General features: G+C 49.7%; 1 protein-coding gene across 11 annotated transcripts in view; it reads left to right on the forward strand.

The window, feature by feature from the left end:
* Positions 1-27,369, forward strand: part of TACC2 (transforming acidic coiled-coil containing protein 2) — a 128,111-nt gene that overhangs the window by 33,248 nt on the left and 67,494 nt on the right. For 2 of the 11 annotated variants that reach the window (XM_035329400.1, XM_035329408.1), the window contains exons 1-2: positions 2,436-6,405; positions 21,188-21,313. In XM_035329400.1, the coding sequence (XP_035185291.1) occupies positions 2,687-6,405; positions 21,188-21,313 (3,845 nt within the window). In that variant the 5' untranslated portion in view covers positions 2,436-2,686. Of the gene's footprint in view, positions 1-705; positions 6,406-12,932; positions 13,315-21,187; positions 21,314-27,369 lie in introns of those variants that run through there. The other 9 variants (XM_035329410.1, XM_035329401.1, XM_035329405.1 and 6 more) reach the window with 9 other exon arrangements.

A 27,369-nucleotide genomic window follows, 5' to 3' on the forward strand; every position in this document is an offset into this window, starting at 1 on the left:
CTTCGCCTGCAAACCTGGCAGTGGAAACTGAGGTCCCCATGGTGTACAGGAAAAATCTTTTCCTCTCTGCAGCTAGAGCATCCACGTCATCTCTACTTCCATTTCTTCTGTCTTTAGTGGGTGGGGAGGAGATCACACGAACATGAAATACTTATACTGAAACCGAACGCTGCCGTGAGATGACCTCACGGGGTGTGTGTTCAGCAGGGTGAGACCTTTGACTGGTGGGTGAGGACCAGCTGTGCTGGCTGGCTGGAGAAAACACACGACAGATGGGCCCTTAAACCTCCATGACTCAATAAAAGCACGGCCACGCGACAGCAGTCACAGCCTTGAGCTCTGTGCGACGTAGCCTCACAGAAAGGTTTTTCCTTTCTGCTTCTCGGAGGTGCTGGTGTTTCTTCTGGTGCTTTTGTCGCTTTTTCCCATGTTGCTCCCTCAATCTGTTAAGGGCAGGGGGAGTATCTAGCTAGCACAGGCTGTGGAAGGGTTAAAATAAATGTCAGGAGCATGGTGGCTGTTAGGCAGGACTGAGGCCTTTTACCACTGTGCTCGGTGTAATGCCTGCTGGCTGGGCTCCTGGCAGCAGGTTATCAGCTTCTCAGTGCCCGTACTGCATGGCTTTGAAACACCAATGGCATGAGTTGTTTGTATTCTTTGCTTCTTTGTTGACGTGAAACGAATAAACATTTCCATTGTTGGCAGCGTCAGTAATGAAGGCATCAGTAGCTCCAGCGCTGAAGATCTGTCCAACCCAAATCCAAGCGTGGTGCCTGCAGAGGTGACAGGACAGAGCAGTGCCTTGCAAGACCATGGAGGACAAGCAGGCTGTGGTGTCCTACAGCACACAGCGGAAGGAAGAGAGGGGAGTCTGCCTACCCCAATGCCCTTTGCAGCCTCTTCCAAAGAAGAAGTCGCGGCAGATCTTGCGAGCAGCGGTGACAAGTCGCCAACCTCAAGCTGCAATGAAGCTGTGCCACCACCGGGTCCAGTGAGTGACAAAGAAGAGGGAACGGCACGTGGCATATCTGAGGACAGAGGCCCCGAATGTGACCCTACTGCACCTGCTTCTTTGCAAACCAGTGAGGGTGATCCCAGAAACCCAAGCCTGCAGCCCAGCCCTCCTGCAGCAATGCAGGGAGTCACAGAAACGAATCTGAGCGACTTCGGGGCGTTGGGGCAGAGTGAGCAGCTGGGTGACATGAGGGAACCACATGTCAGCACGTTTCCCCAGGGCAAAGATGCAGGGGATTATTTTACTGCTCAGGAGGCCGAGCAGGAGCTGGGAGTTTTGGAAGTAGGTCAGCTGCGGGCTGTAATGCAGCAAGGTAGACAGAACACAGATGGTGGAGAGGGTCTGCTAATGAAAAAGGAAACCTTAATCCGAAATTATCCAGCAACAGGAGGCTCAGATGGTGAAAAATTTGGAGCAATTGCAAACACTCAGAGTTGTGTTGTGAGGCCCGAGATCAGTGAGGTCTGCAGTGCAGAGAAGGGGGCTGTAACAACAGCTAGAAGGAACGAGGTAAACCCAGCTCTGTCTGGGAGCCAGGGAAAGCAATCCGAAGCCTGTACTTCAGTGTCAGAGTTACCCCGTAATGCTCCAAGTCTCTTCCCAGTACCAAAGCCAGAAGAACCTTTGAGGGATTATGTGCCTGGAAATGACTATCAAGATCCGATGAAAAGCGAGGCAATGAAAACAGCCTCTGAAAAAAATGAGCCCAGTTCTGAAAGAGAGCTTCAAAAGGAGGATGAGCTTGTTAGTGCTGAGCGCTTCAGTGAGTCTTTATCATTTAAGCAAGAGGAAGAACAAAAATCAGCCATCACAACCGAAAGCCAAAAAGATGAAGCCAGTAGCAATGAAATCATAAAAGCTGATGATGTGTTTAGAGAAAGCACCACGCTTTCTGAAGCAGAAGCCATTACCAATCCCACCAAGGAAACTTCCCCGGTAGATAAAGGGTCATTACTGGAAGAACATGCATTAAGGACTTCTCTGAGCAGAGCCACAGAGCCGAATCAAAAGGGAGCTGATGTGAGTGTTTCGGGAGAGAAAAACAGAATGAAAGCAGAGGAGGCACACGTGGCAGAAACCAGCGCATTACCTGAAGGGCCAAGTGGGGCAGAAAGGCAACTGTTGAGCTCTCTTAGCAGCCACGAGCAGGATGCAGAAGATACCCACTTGAAACACAATCCCGGAGAATTCAGTCTTTGTGAAAAGACTTCAGCAGGTGGCCCAAAGGAAGGAGCTGTGGGAAAGGCCCTGAATTTAGGCACTGACTTTAAATCACCTGAAGACCACTCAGACCCTCTTGGCTGTAAGCCTGGACAACGACTGAGCGAGGAGAAAGCAGCTGCCGCAGATGACCCAGAGAACAAGGGCAGATTTGCACGGGCGGCCTCGCCGCAGCATCCGAGGGCAGGGTGCCCACCGAGTGTTGCTTGCTTTCACACTGAGACAGACGACAAAACTTCGGGCCAGCCAGGCTCTAATGGGGCTGAAGAGGTTTGTTTAGCTGGGGCACACAGCCCTGAGAACAATAATGTTCTGCAGAGTAAGCAGGATGAGTCCCGGGAAGAGGCTTTTCCTAGAGAAGCCACATTAGAAACTGGGTACAAACCGGAGAGTCAAGGCAAGCCTGGGAGCTACGGCGAGTCAGAAGAAAGCACAAAAACATCCAAAACAATGCTTGAACATCAGGGCTTCAATGAATTGGCAGGGCCTGTGGGTTGCATTGCTGTTCAAGCTGAGGAGGACCCACAAGTTTCGGAAACCGAAGAGCAGAGCGGGCACCTCAGCGACGTGCCTCGCAGCGATGCCGCGTGCAGCACTGCTGGGGACGGCAAAGAGCACGAGGCTGCTGTTCACCAGGAGAAGCACCACGCTGCGGTGGGGAGCTTTGTGGAGGACAAGGATTTGGCACTGAAAACAGAGCACAAGTCTGGTATGCTGGTGCAAGATCAGCAGGAGCAAGGGGCTGCAGAAAGCCGTGGAAACGCAGCGGTGGCTCGTGCTGGAGTTGGTAGGGCAGAGCTCATCCCTCAGCCAGCACAGGAGGAAGCAGTGGGTGATGGCATCAGTGGGGACAAGTGCAGCTCTTCGGTGACTCCAGAGTGCAGTGCTGGAGATCTGCAGGAGAACGCAGATGTTCCAGCTGCTCTTCCCCACGTGGAGCAGATGGAGAAGTCGGTGAGTGCTGGTGACAGAGAACGGGCTTCGAATGCAGGACACACACAGCAGACACACCGAAGCAGTCCGACAGGTGTCGCACGAGAAGATGATCAGGAACACACAGGAAGACCTCTAAAACCTGAGCTGGAGCTAAAGCATCACAGCGACGTACCACAAACGCCTCTAAACATTTCTGACAACCTTAATAAAGAATCTGCAGTGCCACGTCCAGCACCAGCCCAGTGTGACTCTGGCACAGCAGCAGAAGAGGATGAGGATGGAAGTAGTGCCGGGCTGCCAGAGGAGGGGTGCGGCCGTGAACACCTGCAAAACGTTTCTGGTGTGACCGTGCTTAATTTGCAAGATTGCGAGGAGCAAAACAAAACCAATCTCGAGGCAGAAGAAAACTGCTGCAGTAAGCAAAACTCAGACAAGCTCAAGCAGGGTAATAATTCTTTGATCTCGGCTAGTCAGCGTGAAGAAGCATGTCAGAGTGATACGTTTTCTAAAGAACCTGACAAGAAGGAGCAGCCAGTCAGCATATGCAGGATAAAAGACAGCGCTGCTGAAAGCCGTGCTTCTGCTGTAAACGCTCTTCCAGGGACGCAGAATTCAGCAAGTGCCACTAACATAGCGCAGACTTTGCCAAGTGCTCCTGAAATAGCACATGCTTCTGATAATTTTGAGAAAAATGATCCTCAAATATTTAGCCCCGAAACTCAAGAGAAACTGTCGCTGATGGCAAAAAGCTCAGGAGAAACCGAGGGTCTGGCTGCCGATGGGGGACCCATCCAGACAGACGGAAACGCGCAGATAAGTTGTGAGGACAGTGCTGCTGTCGACGAAACAAGCAATGTGAAAAGCGATAAGAGTCCAGGGGCAAAAGGATGTGGTTCGCTGTTACAGGCTCACGGGGAAGCAGTTCCCGCTGATAAGCCTTATAAACCCAGCTGCATTCAAAAGACACCAGAGGAGCCTGGGTTTTGTCAAGCAAATTTTACAGCCCCCCCTCCGCTGACCTCTGCAGTCAATCACCCCAGCCAGCAAGCTGGGAGCAGGGCGAACAAGGGCACCGGGGGGGAATTACTAAATAATGAGCTGGGAGCCGTAGCATGCCAGAGCGCCTTAGAAAGCAACTCCAATTTGCAGATGGCTGCGGGTTCTCAGGTGTCTGTGCATTTCGGTCCTTCACCTGGGGTAAGCACAGGTAAAAGAGCCAAGGCAGAACACAGCTCTGCAGGGGGCAGGCATGTCAGCGACAAAGATGTTCCAAGCCAAAGTTTTCAGGGAGAAGGAGAGAGAAGTGTAACCCTGCCAGAGGCTTTAAATGTGGGGCAGAGTTCGGGAAACTTGTCGCAGTTTAATTCGGAGAAGCTGAAGAAAGAGCTATCTGCAATTAAATGCAAAGAAACAAAAGGTGATGTAAACTTCAAAGCCCAGCAGAGTGACAGTTCAGCAGAGGCTCTGTTCGCTCTCCCTGCTGCAGAAGGGAAGCTGCTGAGCCTTTCATCTGTTGGTAAACAAGGCGGCTGTAATGAGGAAATCGCAACCGGTATCTGCGTAGTTGACAAGTACGGTGTGATCTTAGAGAAACCTGGGAACTTAGAAAAAATGGAAGAGGTATTAAAAGAGAATAACAGCACAACCAGGGCAGAGAGCAGTATTTCCAGGCAGTCTGCGGAGAAGGAGCATGAGGTTCTGACTCCCAGCTCTCTGGGCATCGGCTCCAGCCTCCCGGACTTCAGGGAGCACATCAGCCAGATATTTAAGAAAACAGTCCACAGCACGCTGAGCGCTGAATTACCCCAACTTGCGCCTGAAAACCATGCAGGCTTCAAGCAGAGCACGGTGGCCGAGGGTACGGCGCAGCTGTGCGGTGCTGAGAACTTTTCAGGATCGGTCGAGGGGGGCAAAGCAGCTCCTGAGGGTACCTGGGAAGCAGAGGGGCCAGAGCTGCCTTTAGCTGCTGAGGCTTCCTGCACTGCTCCTGCACCTCTGCAGCAAGAAAATGCAGTGCCACCAGCGAGTCTCTGGGACGCTGAGAAAAGCAGGCAGCCTGCTGGCTGCTTAGAAATGGTCCCGAGGTCGGAGGGCTCTGCACCTGCTGAACGCTCTCTGGAAAATCTGCAGAAGCCAAACGGAAACACTGAGCACCCCGAGAGCAGCGAGATGGAAAGAAAGGCAGGCGTGTGTGCTAGGGGTGTTGATCCTGAATCGCTAATAAGCTTGGAGAGAACGAAGCAAGAACCGGCTTCATCTGACGGGGCAGCAGCTGAGAACTTCCCTGCGTATTCTGACAGGGAGCCACAAGCCAGCGGAGCTGGGATCTCTACAGGCGGCGTGCAGGAGGGTGACTTAGATGATGCTGCTACCGCAGAGGAAAATAACTTAATTACAGAGGGTAATGCAGAGCCGGTTTCATCTGAAGAGGATGTAAGTTGTCAGCCTGAACACTGCCAGGATCCTGAGCCAAATGAAGAGGGGAAAAATGAGTACAGTGGTCCAGACACTGCCAAGAGCATCTCTGATGTGGCAGCTTCAGCGCTTGTTCCGGGAGGATCTTACAGTTGTGAAAAACTGCCAGACAACTTTAATGTGTTACCTGGGGAAAACGAGGAGACACGCGTTCATGGCAGTCTTATGCATGACATTAGGTGTCAGAATGACACAGAGATGATACAGGATGAGCCAGGAAATAGGAAATGCCTGGAAACATCAGAAAGTACACAAGATCCACAGCAAGAAAAGAAAGGGACCATGCATGGGTTAATGGATTACTTAAAAAATGAAGCCAGCCAGAATGGTTGCTTGCAAACTGACTCTCAGCTAGAATCTGGCACTATGACTGAGGGCGATGTAAGAGAAAATAGTGGTGCAGTTCTAAGCACAGCAAAGACGGGTAGCGAAAAAACTGAAGACATCCCTGAAACAGGTACTGCGAGGATGTTAGTCACCGGCGAGGGTGGCTTAGCTTTAAACACAAGGACTGGAGAGCTGCAGACAGAGCTGTGCAAAAATCCCTCTGCACCTATCGCCGGGATGGAGCAGGGCGAGCGTTCTGAGCGTGCAGACCTCTCTGGTGCTGCAAATCAGCTGGGCAAGATGAACTCAGAACATGAAGGCTCACCTCAGGAAGCCACAAGAAAGCTATCCCCGCTTGCATTTATGGAGCCTACGACACTTGACCTCTGCAAACTTCCAGACGTGGCTGTGTCAGGATTGCCTTCTGAAAGGTATTTACTTTAAATTGCTATGTGAAACGGTTGTCAGGACCCTGGGGCTCAACAGGGATACAATTTTCGAGGCGGCTACACATTGTCTGGGAGGGCAGGGCAGTTACTCTGCTCTCAAATTTCTTTTTAATTCCTCTTGTGTTCAAATGGGGACTAAGTGGAAGAAATTTGAAGTAATGTCTAGGGTCTGGGGGTAAGAGCAGAGGTGTCCTAAAACCCGAGGAGTGTAATCCTCAGCTGTCCCAGTCGCTGTTCCAGTTTCCTACACTTGTCCGTGCGGATTTGTTTATGCTTCCCAGCATTCACATCTCGTAGCCTAAAGTTAGGCAACCAAATAGCACTTCCTAGCCTGAAGTTAGTAGGCTTTTGCCTAAGCGTTGGTGACCCAGTTACATCAGACCTGCAGCATTCACATGGCGGGCTGCAGCATTTAAAAACAAGCCTCCAGCATAACCCAATTACTCACAGTTAGTTGTCTGGGCCTCCCTCTTATCCTCCCGCATGCTATAATGGCACTGACAGTGCCTTTGATCGCTGTATTATTCAGTGTTTCTAATGACATGAAGTTGTTTCAGATGTGAACTCGTAGCTAGGACTCGTGGAGTCTAGGAATTGTTGCTTTTTTATTATTATTATTTTTCAAAACCTAGCAGAAATGAGAAAGGCTTTTTATGGGAGTTTCTACTTTGCTGCCTGAGTTCCCAGTTCGATGTGCAGTTAACTCAAACGAATTATGAGTTAGAATCAGTGCTTTGCTGTTATCTGGTCACATCGCTGCTTTCTTTGTAACCCCAGAAAGTTTCCTGCAGGCTGTCCCCCTCTCCTTCCCCAGCCAGGGATGGCGAAAAGCTGAGCTGCTTCAGCAGGCATGCCGAATGAATTCAGATGGAGTCTTCCTCGGTCTTAGCAAAAACTGCAGCGGCATTAACTGAGTAAGGAGGGAAAACATTCCGCTGCCACACTCCTTAGGAGTCAAACTGATAAAACCATATTTAAGGTGAAAATATCTGAAGTGCTTGTGTTCCTGTGAAAATAAACGTAGGGGGGTTCCTCCTGTTGACTGGGAGCCGGGCACGCAGGCCGCACAGGATCTCGCCTTACCAACAAAATGGAGGGCTCCAAGTGCTGGTGTCTGCCCTGTACGACTTCCTCTTTAAGGCTCTGCCCGTGAAATGACAATGAAATTAGAGCCCGGTGTTTGTCTCCAGTTCCCTTCCTCTCTTTGTGTTTCCCTTTACGGGCGGCTTCGAGGTCCTGTAGCCTTGCCATGACCATGGTGGCGGCGGTGTGGCCTGGTTGGGAGGCCTCCGGGGACCCGGGGGCTGCCCACGCTGTGTCTGCGCATGTGTGTGCAGCAGGGCGGGTGTCACGCTTTAAATAAATACCTGTGGCCAGCAGGGCAGGGCTCTCGGAACAGCTGCTGGCAATCCGTGGAGTGGTTGCTTAATACTTGCATATGCTTCAGGAATTCACGCTCACCTGTTTTGGCAGCGGGCGGGTTTGTACCGACAGGCAGCAGCGACTGCGGGGCCGCGGCTCCCAGCGGTGCCGCGCACGCACCGAGCGAGCAGGCACGGGCAGGAGGTAGGGAGGGGTCTCTGCTTTCGGCCAGGCTCGTTTCTTAGAGGGCCGTGAGTTTGTCGTGTGGGTGAGAAGCAGAAGAGATGAGCTGGGCTGGCTGGTCTCTCTTCAGCGGGTTCGACACGCTGGCCGGTCCGCTGTTCCTCCGAGCTCAAAGCTGGGTTTGTGTAGTTGAACTTCAGGCTGTGCTCGGCGCTGCGTGTGCTCTGGTCACAGCCGTCCGTTTGTCTCAGAGCGGCCTCCAGGTGCTTATTGCCCTCTGATTGTTCCAGAAGATAAACTGTGGTAGCTGTACATAAAACTGCGTGCTTTTCTAGGAGCTTGGTGTGGGAATTTGGGCCTGACAAAGTCCAGGGAGATAGAATCCTTACACCCTCCTCAAAAATCACCACAAAACTGAAGCAAGAAATATACTGTATTTAGGAGAAAGAAATGCTATGTTCTGGATTACTTCAGCACTGGCTTTTCCCCATCTCCTCTGCCTCTGTGTAGCTCCACCTCTTACGAGATCCCATATGTTGAAACCCCCCTGAATGGCTGAAGGGGCGAAGCTGTGGTCAGAACATCCAGTCCTTGTTAGGATTTCTTTCTGCAGAGGATGTGGAGGAATTACTTCTCCTCCCAGCTATGGCACTGGGCAGGAGGGTGCCCTTGTGATGAGCAGGACATCCAGGAGCAGCGGGATCCAACGTGATCCCTGCTCCACCGCCTGAAGGAGTGGGACAATGGTCAGCAAAGAAGAGCTTTTGTGTTCTGAGGCAATAGTATGGCACCAGTAACTTCCCTTCAAATCTTCATTGAAAAAAGAAAGTTATTTCTGGAAAGGAGGCTGTGGCAGAAGCAGAAGCCCCACTTTTCTCCAGAAGTATGCTACCTATTGGGCATCTGGCTGCTTCAATTCCTTGTCTGAGTTTTACTCAGAAAAGAAGAACAGGATTTGAGGGTTTTTTATTCCATACTTCTTCATTCCTTTACAAGGAGGGAAAGGAGGCTTGTGTATGTCCATTTTGTCTGTGTCCAGGGAGTCCTTCTGCCTTATGCCACTGAAATGCTTCAGTTCACATCATGGGGCATGGCAGATGTTGAGCAGAGCATGGATCAAAATAGCAAATGATATCAAAATTTTGGAGGTGTTTAGAGATGGTGTGGAGTTTCCTGATAACTTTCTGTAATACTACTGGCTGGTACAGGCGAAGTGCGATCATCTCTTGGAACAGGTGCCAATGGAGCTTTTCGAGGCAGAGACTTTGTCATTCCTGGCATGCGTCTGCGAGGTGTGGAGAACAGAGGGCATCACTGGCTGACCTGGCGGTGTGGCAAAGCTTGTGGACCTGGTGGAGATGCTTGTGGACCCGGATTGGGGCTGGGAGTGCAGCCTTGGCCATAAAGCACCCATGTTAAAGGGCAAGGGGGCTGAGACACCGCAGCATGTCAGGGCCTTCCCCAGCTGTAGCACTGTACTGTGGGCCCTCTCCTACCACTGCCGATGGTTTTTGGATAATCAAGAGTTCTGGTGCACTGACTGACATCACTGACAAATCTAAACAGTGTTCTCATATGGAAAGTGCATTGCAGCAATTGGCATCCGCAAAGCTACTGGAGAAACGCCGTGTCCTACACGGAGGTCAGGCACGATCTCTAAAGTTGGTCCAGACATACTTTGGGATCGTCTTTGTGCTTTCTTCTTGCCATCAAAAATTGGCAAGTTCGATTGTACGAAAGGAATGTTCGCTCCTTTGTAAATACTGACTTGGTCTTTTTTGTCTGCATAACAAATACAGTGCTAAATATTTTAACAGTCTTGCTGGATGAGGTACAGGAATGTAGAGCTGCTTTTCAGATCAGTCAAGTGGGTTTTGAGCACTTACACTTTGGGCCATTAGCATCCAAAAACAAGATCTTCGGATTTAAATGGAAATTTATCGAAACAGTGGCTATGCATCTTTATTTCTCCTTTTTTTTTTTTTTTTTTTTTTTTTTTTTAAATTCAGAATTATTTTACCTGTGCAGCCTGTCAGGATCAGAAAAGGAAGGTGAAAAATAGCTGCAGGTGATTTACACGTGAATAACATGCACACAGTTAAACAGTCTGTCTCTCTCTCCTCACCTTCTTCCCAACATCTTTGCATCTGAATTCTCTCTCTGTATTTTTCCCTGCCTTACTGTCACTGTTATCCCCAGAAGGGGTAACTGTTAGCACCATTACGCTTTTTGAGATGCAGCCCCTGGCTGGCTGGTGAGCTCTGTGGGAATTCTGTCTGTGTGAAGACGGCAGGGTCGAGCCTACAATACGTAATTTTGGGACTTTTCTACTAACGGCAGAATAAAATTAAGATGACTTCTTTCTTACCCAATTGACATCCCATATTTCTTTCTAAGAAATCAAAGGGAGTTCTGCCATCTACTTTAGCAGATGCCATTGACCTAATTGAGTGGTGCTTTAGGCAGCGGCTAAATCAGTGTAAAGTATTTATAAAATGCTGATCTGACAGAATGCCCGTTGTACTGAAAGCACATGCCAGTGGAAAACAAGGTATGAGACATATTGCTGTGTGTTGGTTTATTTATTTATTTATTATTATTTTTATTATTTTATCTCTTCCTCTGCTAAAGTACAGAAGTAAGTCATCCCTGGTCTTGCTAAATTGCAGGTACATCTTTGTATTGAAAACATTGCTTAACACTCGAGAACCTTGGTCAGACATTTGCTAGGTATGTATTGACACGGGTGATAGATGAGCTGCTGTTTTTCAAACATCCTTCAGTGCTTCTCAAGAAATTACATTAATTCAGTCAAATACAGGGATTTGCTAAAGAAGTCTGGCAAGGATGCTGTGATATTTTGTCCAATGTCTGGACAGCCAGTTGAGTATCCATTTTTGTCTTCTTTTCTCATTAAGTTCAAAATTACTTTCTGATTACCATTTTTTTTCCTGATTGGCTTTCAACTTTGCCTCTTCCAAGTAAGCCACCTATTTTCCCCAAATTGTTTTTGAGTCTCCTGCGTATCCCCCCTATTTTCTGTCTTCCAACTCTTATCTTCTGGCTTCCTGCAGAGTTGGATGCCAGGCAGCGAGCCCCACTGTCCCTGTTTCTAATAGAATATGCAAAGTAGGATTAGTCCCAGCTTTGAACCCTGCGGAGGGCAGCTCTGAGAATAGCAATTACAGACACAGGCATATTCTCCATGACTTGGATGTGGCTTCCTTCCAGTTTTTCTGCATCTTGGCATGCTTGCATTGCACTAGTGCTTCTTAACAGACTTCTCTGGAGCCTTGTCTGAAGAGCCAGAGCTCCTAGTACTTCTCTTATCCTTTGCTTTCTGTTTTTCCTTCTATCTTTTTTCCCCCACCTTGAGCAAAGGCCGCATTCTCTGCCCTTTTTGAGAGCTCCTGTAGGTAAAATGCTTTTTGAACAAGAAAAGTATGTAAAGTGTTGAGAGATTCTCAAAACAAACGAGGCGAGTAGCCTTGTGCAGTCTTTGTTCCCAGATCTAAATGGCCACAAGCAGCCGTTATCTCTTGCTGTCAGGATCTAGCAAAGATATTAAAGTTGGCTTTAGGTGGTGTGTGCTCTAAGGGCTAATACTCAGCATGCCTGTAGATAGACTCAGTAGGTAACCCAGCAGGTAAACACGCAAGTGCTGGTGAGCGGGGTGCCCGCTCCTGTCTGTTGCCTTGCAGGGTGATTCTTGTAGTGGAGTCCCTTTAGCCTTGAAGAAACTCTCCTGAAATTGTAGTAAGTGGAGAGATTTCAGTCAAAGGCTTAATTGTTCCAGACTCTCAGGTCCACCTGAAATACTGTGTGGCATCATCTGGTGCCGTGGTCATGGTCTGGCCCCGTTGTGTTGTGTGAGGTAAGCTTTTCCTGGGGAGCTCTCCTGGGTTCGCCCAGACCTAACCCGTCCTCTTCCCTGCTCGTGGAGGGGTATCAGCAGACCTTGGCTCTGACAGATCAGCCAGGGAGAAAGCTGCCTTGTGGTCCTGTGATCCTTTTTCACCCAGACCCCCCCCCCCCCACGCGCTGTGCTGCTGTCAGTCGCTTAAGTAAGGTGGGTGTCTGGTTGTTTCAGCTCATGAAAACCGAATTAGGAGAACAGGCTGTATGTAGCCAAGCGGGATTTAAACGATCCGCTGGCCTCGACTAACTGGTGTCCTGCAGCCTCAAACCTGGCCTCTTGGCCTCTCTGTGTAAATGATGCCATGAAAAACTCCGAGCACTTGCTTCACGAGACCGAGACTCATCAAACTTCTATTTTCTTCTTTCAGCGCGTTGTTTTTCCATAGCTCCTTTGGCTAATGAAGCACGAGCAGTGTAATCAATACCGCTTCTTTTTTTTTTTTTTTTTAAGGCACTCAAGAGCTTATGTAAAATCTTTGGAATTTGTTAGCATGATAACATTGTTATGCTCTCCTGGCTGATAGAAATATCAAAGCCAGCTAAGAATAGCTGCAGCAGGCAGAGAAGAATGGATTTGCTTGCTGGAATGAAAGCAAAAACTACGTACGCATTGCTCGGTTTCTAACAACTAAGGAAAAAATTTAGCTGTCGTGAAAATAAGTGGAGACTAAAAGCTCTAAAAGCTCCCTCCTCCCTTTCTTAACAGTGTCATTAAATGAGTCAAAACAGAGTTGGTTTGTGCTGAATATTTGAAAGTCTTCAGGATTTTCCACGTCCACTTTTTTTGAACGCTGTGATGGGACACAAAGCTTCTGCTGCAAGCAGCATTTTTCACATCTTGTTTTTCTGATAGAAGCTCCAAATAAACCTGGTTTGCTAGAAAAGTTATCACTGGGATTTTTGAGGCACTGAGGTTAGCCTAGGAGGGTTGTTTTGTTTTGTTTTTAACTCACTTGTTTATTTGGAAACTTCCAAAATGCCAGTTACCTATCGCTTTGATCCTCCAAGGTATAATGATTTAAGATTTAACTTTTTCTTTTTTCAAGGCAGAAGCTGAAGGTGAAGGGCTGGGAGACAGCCACCTCGAGGCCTTGCCAATAAAAACTGCTGGGAATTGCACAACCTCATTTTCAACCACCACAAATGATGCTGTGGGCAATTTGTATGCGAACAGCAGTGGAAAGAAAAATTTCAGGTGTTTGGTACAAAAGTGGCTTGGGTATCTTAGCCAGGCTGCTCTGCAACTAATTGATTCTGTGGTTTTGCAGAGGGTTCGACTCTGAACCCCTGGCTAGGAAATGAAGAAGAGAAATTCCTCTGTGATTTTAAACAAATTTACGTGCGTTTATATGGTTTTCTTTCCTGGAAATAGCCTTGAAAACAGGCACTAGGTTTTCACCGAGAAAAATTTAAAATTCCCCTCCACTTTCTTAAAGATCAGTCACCCAAGACAACCTCGTTACTCAGGACAAACACACACGTTGCTGTTTTGCAAGTTTATCACAATTATCATAGTATTTGGCTTTGCTTGTAGACTGGTGGCAGTCTTAATCCCAACTTTAAGGGATGGAGACTGGAGAAGAAAGTATCTCGTTTGCAAGCCTGCTGGGAGAAGCGTGTCAGTCTGAATGTGAGCTCAGCCTGTACTCCCAGAACCAGAAGGCAAATTGAAAAGAAAAACTGCATTTTAAAAATTTATTTAACGTAACATTCTTTTCAAACCAGTTTCATGTCCTTTCATGGTGTTTTGCTGGTTTGTTTTGTTTTTTCTTTCTTTCTTTTTTTTTTTTTTCTCTTTTCCTCGAGGGCTGACTCACTTCCCACCCCCAGCTCCGAGTGCTTTGGTTTGGCAGAAGGGACGTGGTTTAGGGGAAAATCCCTCCGACTGAATTCTCAGGGGTGAGGCACCGTGGGTCACCGCTCCCACTCGTGTCCATCGCGGGCTCCCACCAGGTGTCCCCTCGCAGCACGCTGACCTGGCAATGACAGTTTTGCTTTTATGACGTTCCTCAACCTGAAGCCTCGATTTCTGGACACACAACCTAAAATGGTGTTCCCAGCGCTTCTGGAGGTGCCAGACTTGACTCTGATTCGGAGCAGTGAGGAACGAGGGAAGTAGGGATGAAGGACAGACATGCCTGCTGTGCTCATTGTATGTTTGAAGAGCCCGTCCCATCAGCACACTCATCTTCTTCTCCCACCTGAAAGATCTTCTGCAGCTCCCTCCCCATCTCCTTGATCTCAGAGCTCAGCCAGCCCCAGCCTGTAATTATCTCCCACCTGCTGGGAGGCTGCTCCCCTCTGGTTCTCCTGTTGCTCCCCAGCTTGCATCCTCCCCCCTCCCCTAAGCCCTCTATTAACGCAGATAATTAATTCTCACAGGGAAAGCAGGTAACTGAGCACACCTTGATTCCCTCCTCTGCTGCCTATCAGTTTGCCTCCGTTTCAATGGCGTGGATGTGCCCGCACAGAGGGCACCAGCAGGAAAATTACAAAGTTTTTGTGGCCAAGGTAGGATGAGATTGGTGGGTGAGAGGGGAAGGGCTCCTGGTGCAGCCAGAGACTGATGAATGAACAGGGAGAGCATGTTATTTGAGCAAAATGACCATTTCATTCCAAAATTGCTAATTTGGTTTTGTTAGCAGGAACTTAGCTACTCTGTGTCCACGGTTTGTGCCAGACTATGAAGCAAATCGGTGTTTATTTTAATGGACCTCATTCTCTCCGGAGTCTCCCTCCCCCTCAGGGCTGCTATACCTGCAGAAGCCATTTGTGAAATGGTTTCCAGATGACAAAAGAGCTTAGTTCCCCCTCAAACGAGAGCGGGTGGCTGAATGCCTGTACCTGTATCAGAAATCCCAGGAACTTTTTCCATCCCTGGTTTCCTGCTGCTTGGGAGGTAGAGAGCTGCTCTCCCCAAACCTAAGCCGTGCTTGGCCCTCCTCCTCGCTGTCCTGGCTCCTGCTGGTAGCAGTTGGCCCGCGTGTGCTCGCAGCCCAGGTGAAGGGGGTATTCTGGGGGCATTTTCAGCTTTTTTACCCATTACGGTGTCTGTTCTGGTGTCTGGGGGTCACTCTGTGTGTCGCTCCGTTTCCCATACAGGTGTGTGAGTGGTGTGAAGGGGCAGCAAGCTCACCTAGGGTCAGTCCTTACCGGTTTGGGGGCATTGGGTGGAAGGAATGTGAACGTACTCCTGTAACACATGGTTTGGACAAAATCCGTTTCCTCTTTTAGCTCAGAAAATGCCTTTCTCCACCCGAGGCCTGGTTCCAGCTTCAAGCTTTGGGTGGCCCAGCTGCTATCATTACTGCACCCGCTATGAGGGGGAGCCGCACAGCTCCACGGAGAGCTGAGCTCTGGAGAGGGGACGTGTCGGGTTTGTCACCAAGACTGGCAGCGCTGGCACCGCAGCTCCATGCCCGGCGCCTGGGCAGGGGGCACGTAAATTTAGCCTGCAAACCCAGGCTTGGCTGAATTCGGCCTCTGTAGCGCCAGCGTTTTCCCTGAGCTCTCGGCACAGGGTAAGCCAGGAGCCCATCAGCTGCCTTGCTGTGGGATAGGCACCGCAGATGTTTCGTCTATCATGGTGTGGCGTGCCATAAGCGTGATACCGATCTCCCTGGGCAGAGACTAAATGAATTGCAGGGGTGTGGGCAGCTCTGCCTGCACTGGGCTGCCAAGCAGAGGCTTCATTAGCCACGCAGCCGGCTTTTTGTTGCAACAAACCCATCGGAAACCCAAGAGATTAATCAGGGCTCGTTAAAACTGCCCCTTTTTCCTATAGTGCAAATTTAGGAGATGGGCTCATGCCCAAGGATTTGAGCGCGACAGAAGGCTTTTGTTGCGCTCTATGGCTGTAAGCAGAGAAGTTGTTAAAAAGTTACAGGAAAACTTCTGGAAGTCGCGCCGGCCGCCGTCCACGAGGCTTCCTATCTAGTTTCATTATTTCATTTTTCTTCTCCTTTTTCCATGGGCGGCCGTGCTGTTTGCCTCCCGATCCCGGACCAAGCCGGGCCGGGGGGGCGGCAGCGCCCTGATTTCGGGCCCGGCCCCTCTGCGGGAGCCTCCTGGGAGGAGCCTGGGCCGTGCCGAGCCGGGCCGGGCCGGGCCGTGCCGAGCCGGGGCTGTGGCGGAGGGGCCGGCGGGGGCGATGCGGCGCCCGCCCCCCGGCGCTGGGCTCGCTCTGCGGCTGCCCGGGGCGGGCCGGGGGAGCCGGGCGGAGCGGGGCCAGGCCCGGGCTGCTCCCCGAGCCGGGGATGGAGGAGGGCGGCGGAGCCCGGGGCTGCTGCTGCTGCTCGGCCGTGGTAAGCAGCTGCCGGGGAGGGGGTTGGACGGGGGAGGCGGCGGGCAGGGCTCCGGGGCCGGTCCCGGGGCCGTCGGTGCTCCCGGCGCTTGGAAGAATCAGCCTGGGCGGGTTGCCCCCGGGAGCCTTTAACTCTCCATTAACTGGGTTTTGAGTGCGAAAACCCGCCGGAACTTTGAGCTCCCGAAGTGGTCTCAGTTATTTAGGTGGAAAATATCTCGATATTTTTCACGCTGTTTTACTATTATGAGTCAAGCACGTCGATGCCGAAGGTGGATGCCTATGCAAAGTGCCAGGGAAGGAGGGAGCCCCAGCCCGCAGGTAATGCCTGACTCAACCTCGCTCCTTACCAGGATAACTTGGGTGCCGTGTCAGGATTTCCACCAGCGCTGCCAAAACGCCTCGCTTCCCGGAGTTTGTCCCCTCGCCATGTGCCTGGACGGCCCGACAGTGCTGCCACCATCGCCCAGCCCGGTGGGTGACCGCCGGGGATGGCCGCGGCCGGATTGCTGGGCTAGCCCGTGATAAGGTGCGGTGCTGCCCTGAGCAGGTCTGCTACGAGGTGCCGGCGTGGCGGGGTCCTGCTGCTCAGCCGGCTGAATGGGAGCTCCCACCCGCAGCACGGGTGGCACCGGGGATGGGTGCGAGCACAGCACGCCACGCTGGGCGGCTCGGCACGGCTGCTCGGCATCCAGACCCGCTCTGCTCATCGCTCGCAGGAAGAGCCCGTGAGCGTGAGACACAGCAGTAATTCCCCAGGAGCCAGCTCTGAGATCCCACACGCTGGGCACAGTGCTCTGCCTCCAACTCGCGAGCTACTTTGTGAGAGAGACTTGAGTTGTTGAATTACCACGTGCCAGCTCACCTCCTGGGTGCCCTCGCTGCTGCACGGCGTACGGAGGCCCCACAGCGCAAATACAGGGGCTGCTGTGAGCCGCTTACGCCGTGGTTTCCCCTTCGGAGCAAGTAAGAAATCAGAGAGATTTTTCCAAAATTGCAAATTCGAAAGCATAAGCGAGCCTTTGTTGGTTTTACAAAAGGCAGTGTATTTAAACTCCAACTTCAGGCTGGGGGTCTGCTTGCCTGCTTGAGCAGAGCCCTGGTTTTGCCCACGTGCGGCAGCCAGCACAAACAACTGGGGCCCTGCGGCTCGGGGCTGGGAAAGCTGTTGTGGTGTGGGGCATGGGTCGGGTGGGTGGATGTCCCCTTACTTCATCAGGAAGTAAGGCTGGGCTTCACGTTTTAATCTGAGCATCTCCTACTTTTCCTAAAATTCTGTTAATGTTAGATCTTAAATTTCCTCAGGAGTACTGTCGGGGGGGAAAGAGCAATGGGCTGTCTGCTGTTTGTTTTTAATCCTGTGCTGGTAGTTTATGTGGCACTCCTGAGCAAGATTAGTTTTACTTTGATACCAGGGAGGTTGATTTTTAATTTAAGAAAGAACTTCGTACCTCCTAATCTGCTAAATCTATCAACAGGAGTCCCAATAATAGTGAAAATACTTTTAAGGAGCATAAATACCAAAGGTGCATAGAGTTATTAGATCTGTTTGTTGGTTTTTCTCCATGTGAAGTTTACTTCAAAGAATGTGGCAAATGTGTGAGATAAACTACAAAATTAAGAGGGGGAAAAAGTGAACAGTATGAAGGAATTACTTAATAAAATGGAAGAAGTTTTACAAGGCAGAATATATTCATGTGTTTGAACTGATGCAGGTGCCACTAGATTGCTTTCCTTTGGAAATAATTGCAGTGTAAGAACATCTCAGAAATAGCAAATCCTCACAATACTTTTCTGCAATCAATTAATCAATTTGCATGTGTAAACAGAGGCTCAAAAATTGGCTATTCGGCCTGAGTTATTGTCAAGACAAGTACAAAATGTTGCTGATTTTGTCTATTAGCCCTGTTCTACCCCAGTGAGCAACATCTTGTTTCTTGAGGAAAACGAAATAGAGGGTGATGAGGATGCTGAGAACTCAATCCTCCCTGGGGGTGTTTTATGCTGTTTTCCAGAGATTTCTGGAGGAAGAGCGGGATCTATAAATTTTCCTGTTATCTCATTAAAAGCAACCAAATGTTTGGGACTGGGAGATGGCAGGGCTTGAAATGCTTATGGGTTTCCCTTGGAGTAAACTTGGAGCTGTTGTTGTTGACTGTTCAAAGGGAGCCACATCCAGCTCCTGATTGGAAAAACATGGACAGGCAGAAAATGCCAAGACCTGTAACTGTCTTCTGTCTCCAGCACCAGTGTCAAAACGTTTTAACACTTTGGTATGAATTTGGGGCCTAAAGGTTTGCATCTCAGTGGTGTCGGTGGGAGAGCCACCAGAGCTGTGTTGGCGGAGTTGGTACCTGGGAGCTGAACCTGCTTGCTTCTGAGTCCATCCGTGCTTCTCGGCATATTTAAAATACCCTGCCTGCCTTGTTTCAAAAGCTTCTTATGTAAACAGAAGCCAGGCTTCGTATGTGTAACCACAAGAAATTGCATAGGTTTATGTGGTTAATCCCCATTCATTCGTTGGTATTTAATGCGCATGAGTTGTGTGGGTCAAGCTTGCTGTTTGTGTACCTGCCTTCTTAACAGTGACTTGGAGACAAATCTCTTTTAAAGATTAGGTAGAGCCTTTAAAATTGAAGCTGTGAAACTCAGAAGGGCACTCAATGGCCAACATTTTCACTTGTGGCACGAACAACAGGCTGCTCCCCTCGGTCTTGGGGCTGAATTTAGTGTGCTAGCTGCAGCTGTTAGTAAGCAACTGCTTGTTAAACTGTGAAGTATTTTCCTTGGAGAAGTATTTCAGTCATGCTTGTCATAAGTAGAATTTGGAAGTCATTTTAAGTAGAGCCTCTTCCAGACCTGACCCAGAACGTGGGCATCGGTATGGAAAAGGCTCGTGGCCTTTTTCAGAAGCAAACAGGCCGGAGAGGCCAAGGCCGGGTGCTGCGCGGGGCTCGGAGCAGGGCCGGGTGCCTGGGGCGGCTGTGGGGCCTGGGAATTTTACTTGGGGAACTCGACTGAGCAGCTCTCGGGTGGATGGCTTCCTTGGGTATCCGTACTGAGCAGTGTGGCCTGGCGACGAACAGCTTCGTCACCCCCTGCCCGGGCTCTGGGACCGAGTTTCAAGTTTTGTTGTCCACAGGCTGCCTGGAAATCAGGGTTTGTTGTGCAGCAGACCTGAGGGGCTGAGAGCAAACACTTCTCACCGGGCTAAGGCACGCCTGTGGCAGCTTCAACGAGCACTTGATGTGCTTGTGCTGTGCTTTGTGTGTTTGTAGAAAACCCTCTTAGTGCTCTGGTCCCAAAGCAGAACAAGGCCTGTCTGCCCTTGGCACTTCACTCCTGATATGTACGAGACAGAAGTGGCGGTGTCCTGCTGTCACGGTCTACCCCGGTACTTTCTGCATGTTCATTTTAAGGGAAAGCAGAGGTAGCGCCCAAGAGTGTGCAACTCTTAGTGATGAGAGAAAACCTCTCCTCATGTACTCGTCAGCTGGAAGACTTCAGCTCTGGGAGGCATCTCGGCTCAGCCCTTGCTAACACAGCCTGGGCACTGAGGTGTTTGTTGTTAAACTGGGGGACACATGGATGCTTAATTGTTTAGTATTGTAATTAGATAAAAGCCATACTGTTTCCAAAGTAGCCAAGTGTGTGTATCTGAGGCCTGTGCCTCACAAGGTGGCTCAGCCCTGCTGTGGCTGGCGGTGGTGTGGTGGTGGGGAGAGAGCCCCTGCCACATCCCTGGGAATGGAGAGAAGCAACACCACCTTACAAGGGATCACAAAGGCAATTTAAAGTGAAAATAAAAAGAAGAAAACGAGCTTGACAAATCGCTTTTCCCACGTGAACGTGCTACTGTGCATTTGGGATAAAATAAGCAAACTGAGGAGTGTGTTCAGACAGAAGTTTCTGGTCATTACCAGAATAACATTGACATTGCTGTAGTGTACTTCAACTCCTTTTTACGTTATTTGAACCAAAATTAAACTGCAGTACAGAATCATACAGAACCGCTGGATTTGAGGTTAGGTAAGGAGGCAATTGTCTAGTGCTGAAGCTGAGTTACATGGTTTAGAGATTGTTATTTTTAAGCTGAAGTGCCAAATGCTGAGGGATGGCTTTAAGTTTATACACCCCTGCCGAAATCCATCCATGTGCAGGACCGTCCGGCAGTGTGTGGGGTTGCATTCACTTTGTAGGACCAGGAACAACGTGGGCAGTACAGAGGTCAGAAAAGCAGCACCTCAAAACCACTTGGGGAACTGGCAGGTGTGAAATTGGAACCCCGACCAAAGGTGGTGTTTTGTGTTTTACAAAAAAAAAACAGGCATGTTGGTGAGCTCTAGGGAAGGACCTTGATCTCCGGGTGGCCACAGAGGAAAGTCAGGTGGAAGTAGGTAACAGAAGCATTGTTTTCAGGGGTTTCCTGTGCTTTGGTGCCTTCATTTAGAACAAACAAACAAAAAAACCTTCTTCAGCAAGGCTCCCTTCCTTATTGATTCAAAGATGGGTTTCCAGATTGTTTCCTTTCAGCCACTTGGTGCCAATACGAGGGGTTGCCCTGCTTGCCCAGGTGTGGGGTGAGGCTGGGGGTAGAAGCCCCAAGGCAGGTGGAAGCCAGGCTCCAACCCCCTGGCTGTTAGGTGCTTTTGTGCAAGGGGGTCCTGCCGCTTCCCTTGTTCAAGCGGTAGCTCGTTTTCTCATTTGCTTTTTAAAATCAGAATTACAATTGGTTTAATTTGCTGCTGGATTGTATTATCTCACTGCTCCTGCAGTTGTAACACAGACAAAATTCCAGTGACTTCAGTCCTGGGGGAGCAGTAAAGCTGTACACAAACGCAACTTACATTAAAAATACCAACTTTCCCTGCATTCCTTAAGACGTGAGTCAGCGCGCACATGCCAAACAGCGGGGGCTTCAGCCGGCCAAGTGACAATAATGCTGCAATAATTCAGACCTCTAAGGCTGCCTTTTTCCATGTCTTTTTCTCTCCGCAGCCCTCCTGGGCCAGGTGATGATATACAGTTGGCTGCTGCCCTTGATCCTTCTGAGCAACCGCTGCCTGTTCCTGCGGCTTACGGAAATGTTGAGCCCGGGGATGCTGCTGAGCTGACTGCAGCAAGGTATTGTGAAGGGCTGCGTGTGCGGCTGGTGTGCTGGGAAGCTGCTCCAGCTGCTTGCCGGGGAACTGGGGGGCAATAGGAGGCCCACAGAGGTCAGCACTGGCCAAGACATTGCTGTCGCTCTTCTTGGGTGGATGTGTGTCTGGCAGAGGTGGTTGCTGAGGGGTTTGCTGAGTCTGTAACAGGTGTAGCAATTGTATAATCTTTCCCAGAATTTAAGTATTCTCACTCAAACAAAACCTTCGGAAGAAGACGCTGTTTACCCTTCCCCTAGAGTGAATCACTTTGGAACAGAGGATTATACTAAGTGAAGGTGCAATACATGCCGTTGTTATTTTTAGGTGATCCTTCAGTTATTTTCTTAATCTTTAATCCTGAGAAGTTCCTTTCCAGCACGATGCCGACTATAAAGCATTCAGGTGTCTCATTTCTGTTGGACACAGGGCCTTTTTTCTGCTTTTATTTGCACCGAGGAGGAAAACTGTTGCTTTGCTGTGCTGGTGGCAGTCGGGTTGTCAACGTCTTTGGGCACGTACATTTCGTCTTACCTGCCAACAGCAGAGGAAGCCTCTCAGGGTGTGTTTACCCTTCGGTCATTCTGAATTCAGCAGAGTGTAAACATGCACAGTATATTTAAGCTAGCATTAAACGGGTTAGCTGAAATAGCAACAGTATGCTATCAAAAGCAGAAAGAAGCTTGTGGGGTTTGTGCAATCCACCTTAAAAGCTGGGTAACCTTGGTGTGTAGCTGCTGCTGGTCTTTCGTTGTCCCCAGGCTAGTTAGACTGCTAGTGCTGGGTGAATCTGTGAGAAACCAACTTCTTCCTAGATGGGGGTGAAGTAGGATGATCTAGAGAAGTTTACATAGGAAGCTAATGATGTGGATTTCTTCCAGTTCTTGTAAGTTTTAATTTGAATTGTTGTGCTTCTTTGTTTTTAATAAATGTAACTAGGTTAAGGGTTTTTTTTTTTGTTTTTTTTTTTTTAGTGGGGGTTCTACTTTTTCTCATTAATTTGTTGCCTGCTGTAGTAGCAAGCTGGTTAGAAGAGAGTGAGCAGTAATCGAGTCAGAGCTGTGAGCTACTTTCTGGGTGTGAAGGAGTAAAACAAAAACAAAATCGAATGTCACCACCAACAAAAAATCCTACCACCAAAAGTGCCAGGAAGATTTATACATGGGCTCTTAAATGCAGTCTGAATTGGAAGACTGCTGCCCTTGGGGTGATGGTTTGCTGTTTGTAGGCAAAAAGGCACCCCAACTGCCTATGGTAAATGTTGCCTTAGGAAACGTTTATGAAGAGCAATTTTCATAGTGTCTTAATTTACTGCTTCTTGCAAACCTCATGAATTCACCCTGTTCGCGTTCTTATCTGGATCTGAGATTGAAGGTTCATCACGTTACACCTTTCCTTTTGATCTTCATCAGTTCTGCCTTTAAAACACTTTTACCCTAAGCGTGCAAAAGTTGGTCTTGGGTTTCCTGTTACCAAGTTTGTTTGTTTTTCTCCCTCCTTTATTTCTGTATCAGCGTTAGACACAAAAGCCTGCATGTTCTCCTCGCCCTTGTCTTTCCTGCCCAGGGTGCTGCCGGCTGCCCACTCCCTGTTAGCGAGGCGTGCTCCTTGCGTTCCCTGCCAGCGCCCTGCGATAGAAAGGTGGCAGCTCCCACGTGTGTCCGCCTGCAGATGCAGCTGGTCAGCAGGGTGGGCTCATCTCCACGCAGCCAGACGCATGCTTGGGCTCCTGCCTTCCAGCAGTAACAGCACAGCTGCCCGTGTGGTTTGTTCACGTCGAACCTGAAAGCAGTGCTCTGAAAACATGGGGGTTGCACTCACCACGAGGATCAGTGGTGGCAGGACTGCGCTTTTCTTGTCCGAGGGAAGCTTCAGTAATTCTTGTTGCTTCATGTCACTGCCTTATCCCTCACCTTCTCTTCACCTGTGGCATGGAACACGTAGTTGCCTATCTAGGTAAGATGATCTTTTAAAAGGCACTGCTTTTTGGCATTTTGTGTAGAGACACTGCACTGCTGCTCTTCGCTGTGAGTGCAGGAAAAATCTCATGCGCACACATTTTGTCTCTGTGTCGATGCCTCCTGGTTACACCTGTGCATTGTACTTCTAAACTCCTACTGGGGTTATTAGGTGCCATGTTGCTTTTCCAGTTGATATGCAATAAAATACAGTAATTACGTGTTTGTTTGTTTTTTTTCAACATCTTCAGTTATTTACTAATAGGTTCCTTTTGTGTCCACATAAGTATTTCCCCATCAGGGGTGTCGTACAATGCAGATGGTGTGCCCTTCAACAGGGAAAAACAATGGTGCGTGTAAGGCAGGGGTCAGTTTGTGCTAAATGTCTTCCATATGGCGGTGCCTAATGAGAGATCAGGTTGTCCCTCCATCTGTCAGTCAAGAAACTCTATCTGTTTGGTTTCTTGAGGATGACTGTCTGCCTCTCCTCCCCTGCTGGTAACGTATTGATCAGGGACATCGGGGCATCATCTGCGCAATACCAGACTTTATTTACTGTATCCGCAGAGTAGTGCCCTGAAAAGAATGAGGCGAAAAGTTCCCCGGCTGTTCTGCCAAGCATTTTTGTTTAGCAATGAAACCAAAAGGCCAAGTTCCCTCTGGTTTGCCAGCAGACACGCGCTAGGAGGAATTGTGGCTAGGCACATCTTTCTGCTTGCGCTGCAGGTGCGGAGCTGTGCAGCAGCACCGCTGCTCACAGGAGGAGCGGTTGGACTGCAAGGGCAGAGGAGGCAGCGAGGTGCCCCGGCTGTGGGAGACCTCCGCTTAGCTGGGATCCACGGTAATTCTCCTGCCTGAGATGCGGGCAGAAATCTTGCAGGTACCAGGAAAAGTGGCAGCTGCTGAATGAGCTGTCTGCAGGGAAGAGGTAGAGCAGCCTACCCTGGGTCCTGCCTCGCACTGGAGGAAGCTTCTGCTCTCGCCGTTAACATGCTGAGGCCGAGGAGCTGCAGCACGGTGTTCGATCCTCAGCAGACAGAGCTCTGGTGTGAATACAGGGCCACTGAAACCTGAGTGGGCACTGGAAAACGTCGTGTACCCCCGCATCAGGCTGTTTCCCAGCCTGCCATGTGGCATTAAGCTGCCAGAGAGGAACCTGGGCCAGGTGGAAGCAGCGCTGCCTTATCTGCAGGGGGGCTTTCCCCATCGTGTACTTCGTGTCCTGGGGACCGGTGATGCTTGGTTTGTGCCTCGGGGTTGGCAGGAGTACCCAGGGGGGCTGCGTATGCCAAGGGTCAGGAAACAGCTTTAGAGAATTGCTTAAAAACAGAGGCAGAGCTTGAAGTGTGTTTGTTTCTGGATGAGCTCCTCTTGGTAGGATAAAGACTGGCCAACGTATGGTTGTTGTGCACCAGGAGGAATTGGCCCTTTTGCTAGGGTCCTCACTCCAACCGTTTGAATATTGCAAGGTGGAAAAGCTTTTAATGTCAGATCTTAGGAAGAGCTGTGGAAAAGCAGAGGTTTTAATGTAGCCAGCTGTTCCACCTGTAAACCAGCCTGAGCTGTGCCAAAACTGTCATGTGGCAATACCAGCCCTGGCGTGATCGGCCAGCAGCCGCTTCCCATGGCCTTGCCTGACGCTCCTTGGCTCTGTGGCTCTTGCAGAGCTCCAGCAGGGGGGAAAGGGCAGGAGACCATCCATGGGAAACAGGGAGTTATCTCTGGGTTTAACACTTAGTGATGCTACAGAGCATAAAAGCAAGCCCTGTGCTCTGTGAAGTCCAAGGAGCAGAGCTCTTCTAGAAACAGCTGCGTTCTGGTAGCTGGTTTTGCTTCGCGGAAAGTGTTAGCCAAAGGCTGAGAAAGTTTGCCCTTTGTGTGGGAAGGCATAAAGGGAAAGCTGAAGGATGGCAGCGAGCAGCGGGGTGTGAGGGGAGCAGGTGCTACTGCTAGGAATTCGCTGCCATGTTCTTGCATGTGCCTAGCGCAGTGTACATCAGTTTGTGCCTCTTTGGTATCCCGGCTTGGCTGGCCCTCTGGCGAAGCATTTGGGTTTTGTGATGCTTTGTTTGCTCTCCAGGCAGATGTTCAGCCTTCACTTATTTTTAGCAGTTCACTTTTTGCTTTAAAATCTCACTTTCTCCAATCTCTGTGTGACCCTATATAGTCACGTCGCCTTCGTATACGTTTGATGCTATTGCTATATTAGGACAGAGACATTTTTAGCAAAGGGAAAACTCCTCCGCGTGGAAAAGGAAACAGCTCTTTATTTTTTGTCCCTTTTTTGTTTTTTTAAACTTGATGGGACTGAGAAGTCAGGAAGCCTGTGTCAGCATCAGACCGGCGTGGACAGGGTGGGGAAGGAAGGAAGGGAGAGAGGAGTGCTTGAGGCAGAGATTATTGCCTAGTTTCTTAGAAGGAATGACTTGATAGCCAGACCATGTGGCACAAAGCAACTTCAGGGATGTCAGCTCTCAGAAACAGCTTTGTGATTTTAGTAAGTTAGTGGATAAACACTTTGAGAATAACTGTTCTCATGCCCGTATGTACTGTGACTGAAGTTAGGGATGTGATCTATGTCTGTCCTCGCTTGTGTACATGTTTCTGAAGAAAGGATCAATTCGTCCCTGAACCTCACCAACTCTTCCTCAGTAATGCGATTTAATCTACCTTCCACAATTATTCAAGTATAATTACTGGTGGGGAGAAGACATCTTTAGAGGAATGGCTAAAATAGCCCTTACTGCTTAACTCAGGAAACCCTAAAGAAGCTTCTCACCCGTGGCCTGGTTCCACCACCAATGTCTCCTTGTGTCTGAATCCCCAGAAGCACGAGGGGAAGCTGCTGCATGCAGCTGCTGCCCTGGGACGTCTCTGTCTCCCTGGAGCGGCCTGGGGTGCTGTGGACCCCGTTTCAGAGACATTTGATCTGAAAAGCATCCTCTTTGGAGAATAATGTAAATATAACTGTGTGTGATTGGCTTTTTCCTTCAGCAAATAGCTGCTCGGCAGGTTGCCCATGGCTCCAGGTGGAAGAGGTATGGAAAGGGCCCTCCTTTAGCTCCTTCCGAGGTTGCTCCATTCTGAATCCCACATCCTTAGTGGGAGGGAGGTGTAAAAGACGAAGCTGGTGGTGTGGGAGGAGGACACCAGGCTTCAGATCCTGCTGCAGGCTGACTTAGAGTGGACCAAACACGGTTGCAGAGAGTGGAGGACCCTGTAAGTAGCTTTATGGCCACATGGGCAGAGATGTATTCAGATCTCCGGGGGCAGGAGGGAAGCAGACCCACCATTCACTTTCTCTCACATTATTTTAGGAAAGAGACTGAAGACACTGGAACTTAGTATCCAAACCTCAAAAACAATGTATATTGGTATGTGGAGGCAACTGTTGAAATGGAAATAGTGAAGTGTAACGGTTTGGCTGCAGTAGCCAGTGCTGATCTGGTTTTGTCCCTGTACAACAAACTAGACTGATTTGGGGCATCTTGATGGGTTTTTGAGAGACAGTCATGGGTTGCGAACTTTATTTTCTGTCATTAGTTTAAGGAGTGTAACCCGGAGCAGGGTTAGTGGTGTGCTCAGTGAGGGAAAACACAGATGAGCTTCTGTGGGGTGATCTTTTGGAGAGGCAGGCGAATACCTTCTCAAAAAGAAAGAAGACTTGGGACAGGAGTGTTATTTGTGCTGCTGTCACGTCTTCCCATCTCATGTGGGCTTTGCTTAGGCAAACAGTTTATGGATGTATGCCAGGGGCTGGGCAGGCAGCTGCTCGCCCTGCACCCCGTTTTCTGGCTGTGTCACGTTGTCAGTCCTGTCAGGGCTCCTTTTCTGTGGGGACGGGGAAAGGGCACTCCTCGCTGCTTGCTGTAAGGCAATCTACTCTGCGGTGTGTCGTCGTGTGCCCCGGGGATCGCTGCGGGACCCTCGGGCCTAGCGGGGCTTTGAGCAGGGGGACATGGAGGAGTCAGCACGTACAGGCCTGTAACCTGAACAGTCACGCCGTGACTTCAGGGATTGTTGTGCTTTTAGCGTCACAGCATACCGAGGGCTTTTAACAGAAGACTTTTTTAGTCCTGGATTT

Source organism: Oxyura jamaicensis, chromosome 6 (assembly GCF_011077185.1).
Source record: "Oxyura jamaicensis isolate SHBP4307 breed ruddy duck chromosome 6, BPBGC_Ojam_1.0, whole genome shotgun sequence".
Classification (NCBI taxonomy): Eukaryota; Metazoa; Chordata; class Aves; order Anseriformes; family Anatidae; genus Oxyura; species Oxyura jamaicensis.